Source organism: Carcharodon carcharias, chromosome 9, assembly GCF_017639515.1.
Source record: "Carcharodon carcharias isolate sCarCar2 chromosome 9, sCarCar2.pri, whole genome shotgun sequence".
In the NCBI taxonomy this organism is placed as follows: domain Eukaryota; kingdom Metazoa; phylum Chordata; class Chondrichthyes; order Lamniformes; family Lamnidae; genus Carcharodon; species Carcharodon carcharias.
Genome location: NC_054475.1, coordinates 5513671 through 5517723, shown reverse-complemented (window position 1 = coordinate 5517723; position 4053 = coordinate 5513671). Strand labels below are relative to the sequence as shown.

Genomic DNA, 4053 nt, shown 5'->3' with positions numbered 1-4053 from the left:
GGGGGGGGAGAGAGGAGGTGGGGGGGGAGAGAGGAGGTGGGGGGGGGAGAGAGGAGGTGGGGGGGAGAGAGGAGGTGGGGGGGAGAGAGGAGGTGGGGGGGGGAGGGAGGAGGTGGGGGGGGAGGGAGGAGGTGGGGGGGGGGAGAGAGGAGGTGGGGGGGGGGAGAGAGGAGGTGGGGGGGGAGAGAGGAGGTGGGGGGGGGAGAGGAGGTGGGGGGGGGGAGAGAGAGGAGGTGGGGGGGGGAGGAGAGAGGAGGTGGGGGGGGGGGGAGAGAGGAGGTGGGGGGGGGGGAGAGAGGAGGTGGGGGGGGGGGAGAGAGGAGGTGGGGGGGGGGGGAGAGAGGAGGTGGGGGGGGGAGAGAGGAGGTGGGGGGGGGAGAGAGGAGGTGGGGGGGGGAGAGAGGAGGTGGGGGGGGGAGAGAGGAGGTGGGGGGGGGAGAGAGGGGGGGGGGAGAGGAGGGGGGTGGAGGGGGAGAGGAGGGGGGTGGAGGGGGGGGGGAGGGGGGTGGAGGGGGGGGGGGAGGGGGGGGAGAGGAGGTGGGGGGGGGGAGGAGGTGGGGGGGGGGAGAGAGGAGGTGGGGGGGGGAGAGAGAGGAGGTGGGGGGGGGAGAGAGAGGGGGGGGGGAGAGGAGGGGGGTGGAGGGGGGGGAGAGGGGGGGAGAGGAGGGGGGGGGAGGGGGGGGGAGGGGGGGGGAGAGGAGGGGGGGGGAGGGGGGGGAGAGGAGGTGGGGGGGGTGGGGGGGGGGGGAGAGGAGGTGGGGGGGGGGGGGTGGGTGGTGGGGGGTGGGGGGAGGTGGTCACTCTCCCGCCCGTGACCCATCCCCAAGGAGAAGACATGAAGCAACAATTTCTGACCCTAAAATATGCGCTAACTTGGTTTGGTTTCCACCCCCCAAAAATGGTTAAAAGTCACATTAGGGAAACGTTAAAAACCTCCCCACAGCGGAAAAGTCGCATCGGTTTTTAAAACAAAAACCCCAATAAATAAATAAACAAGAGAGGGTCGCTCACCTCCCACGGTGGACTTGTAGTTCTTGCTGAAGCTGTCGTTGGCGTAACGCTGCACCAAGGAGGTTTTCCCCACCGTGCAGTCCCCGATCACCAGCACCTTGAACAGGTAGTCGCTCGCCATGGCGCGCGGACAGGGAGCCAGTGAAGAGGCCGCATCGACAGCGCCTCATAAACACCACCCCCACCTCAGGCCCCGGAGACACCATCCTCCCGCCCTCCGCCCCTCCCCCTCCGCCACCGCCACCGCCAACCCCTCCCCCTCAGCCACCGCCAACCCCTCCCCCTCAGCCACCGCCAACCCCTCCCCCTCCGCCACCGCCAACCCCTCCCCCTCCGCCACCGCCAACCCCTCCCCCTCAGCCACCGCCAACCCCTCCCCTTCAGCCACCGCCAACCCCTCCCCCTTCAGCCACCGCCAACCCCTCCCCCTCAGCCACCGCCAACCCCTCCCCCTCCGCCACCGCCAACCCCTCCCCCTCAGCCACCGCCAACCCCTCCCCCTCCCCGCCAACCCCTCCCCCTCCGCCACCGCCAACCCCTCCCCCTCCGCCACCGCCAACCCCTCCCCCTCAGCCACCATCACCACAACAACAAAAAAACAGTTTTTAATTATAACGTACCTTTTTCCACGTCGCCCGGCTGCTCTCTCTCTCTCTCTCTCTCTCTATATATATATGTTATTATTATTTTTTTTGCGCGCTGTAAATTTTCCGCCCGTTCGGGTCACGTGACGCCAGCCGTCACCCAGCCCGCCCCCGCCGCACCCCGGGAATTGTAGTTCACCAGAGCTGAGGACGGAAGGAACTCGCCCCCCACCCATCCCACGAATGGGAACTACAGCTCCCAGCATGCATCGCTCTCCGGCGGCCTGACCGTCGGTATTGGAGGAGGAGGTGGTGCTGGTGGAGGGGGCGGGGTTAACAGCCCCCCCCCCCCCCCCCCCCCCCCCCCCCCCCCCCCCCCCCCCCCCCCCCCCCCTGCAGGCCGCCCTGGGTATTGCAGCAGGTCCCGTGCTCTGGCTGAATGAAAGGTACACCAGGCTGGCTGGAGCTCCCCCACTTGTGGTTCATGTTTGTTTTGCACTTGCTTCTCTTTCATCCTCTACTTGAGGTGATTGCATCAATATATGTTGATTAGATGCCCAGTGTAGGGTAAAGAGTCATCAGACGCATGAACTAAGCCAAGGAAGCCCAGTAATTTTCCTAATCACTGGACTGTTAGGAAGGATGATAACACCTTAGGGAATCCCCTGTACTTTCATCTTTGCAATCAACCCAAACTATGTTTCTAGAATTAGCTGTTACTAATTGGCTGGCAAGAAATAAAATCCTTTGATTGCTTTTTTTGTTAGCACATTATCTATATTTACTTATTACATTTGCCTATGTGTAGCCATTTAATATGGTTTAACATTTAATATTTATGAATATGATTCCAAGAAGCATGTAATAGCTCTGTTTCCTGTCTTCACAATTAACATTCCAGAAACTACACCCTAGATGCCACCATTTATCATCTCAGCAACAAGTCATGCAGCCTTGGGTGTCAGTAAATTTGTGGCAATGATTTTGTTTCCTTCAATCCTTTCTGAGCTTGCCATTCAGGAACAAAACAATGTGCAACTAGTTTCCAATCTTGCTTTCAAATCCTTCCATGGCCTCGCTCCTCCTCATCTCTATAACCTTCCTGAGTCCTAAAAACCTTCGAGATCTCTATTATTCTGTTCTTTAAGGCAACCCTGCTTTAAATGCTCCACCATTGGCAGTAAGCCTTCATCTATGAGGCCCTATGCTCTGGCATTACATCCCTAAGCTTTTCTGACTCTTTATTCTCTTTTATGACATTCCTTAAAAACCTCTTCTTTGGTCATCTGCCCTAATAGCACCGAATGAGGCTGTGTCATATTTTGTTTGATAACAATCTTGTCAAGTGTCTTGGAACATTTTGCACTGACAAAGCTGGTATATAAATGTAAATTGTTGTTGTCTACCCCATCAAGCCCATTTATAATTATAAAGATATCCATCAGGTCACTCCTCAGCCTCCTTCCCACCAGAGAAAATAACTCCAGCCTATTCAGCTTTCCTGACAGGTTTATCCTTTCAGTTCTAATATCCTCTAATATCTAATATTGTGAATCTTTCTTCAGCTTATCTAGTCTCATAAATAGATAGACAATATTATAATTGTAGCACCTATGCTACAATCCAAATAATAAAACATCAAGGTTTGAACTTCTGTAAGGCCCATTTAAAAAGAAAAATAATGGAATCAGAGCATCACTGGGAAGGCCAGCATTTATTGCCCATCCCTAATTATCCTTGAGAAGATGCTGGTGAGCTGCCTTCTTGAACCACTGCCACCCATGTGGTGTAGGTACACCCACAGTGCTGTTGGGTAGGGAGTTCCAGAATTTTCACCCAGCAATGATGAAGGCATGGCGATATAATTCCTATCTTTGATAGGAACTTGCAGGTGGTGGTGTTCCCATGCGTCTGCTGCCCTAATTGTAGGTGGTAGTGATCACAAGTTTGGAGGTGTTGTCAAAGGACCCTCGACGAGCTGATATCATGCATCTTGTAGCTGGTACGCACTGCTCGTGGGACTCACTGAAACATTGGAGGCATTCTTTTGTCATACCTGAACCCTCCAATGTATCCTCTTCATTTTATGGATCTTACTAATAATTCATGCTCCTACCGTTTATTACAAAGCTGCAGTATGGCACAGAACACAACACTATAAAGAGACAGACACACAGAGAAAAGGGTAAAACAAATAACTGATTTCAACTCAAATAATCCAAAGTTATGATCACCAGTCGCCAAAAGAGAACAGAACTAGTGAAAAAAAGCTTTGTGAGGCAGTTTTAATAAATAAACACATTCAAAATAGCGAGCTTAATAATATTCTACAAGCCAAATAGTTCAGTGCTATATCCTTAATGGCAAATCCAGTGCCTTGTACATTTACTCTCCTCAAAAACACACCTTTCATCCCTCCTTCCATGCTATCCATTGCTCCATGTCTCCGGCTTCTTCC

General features: G+C 54.4%; 1 protein-coding gene across 1 annotated transcript in view; it reads right to left on the bottom strand.

Annotated features, from left to right (window-relative positions):
- The window catches only part of LOC121282367 (ras-related protein Rab-7L1-like), a 20221-nt gene extending 19015 nt beyond the window's left edge, over positions 1-1206 (bottom strand). The window contains exon 1 of the mRNA XM_041196086.1: positions 1012-1206. Coding sequence (XP_041052020.1) covers positions 1012-1132 — 121 coding nt within the window. The 5' untranslated portion in view covers positions 1133-1206. The remainder of the gene's footprint in view (positions 1-1011) is intronic.
- Positions 1207-4053: the final 2847 nt, after the last annotated feature.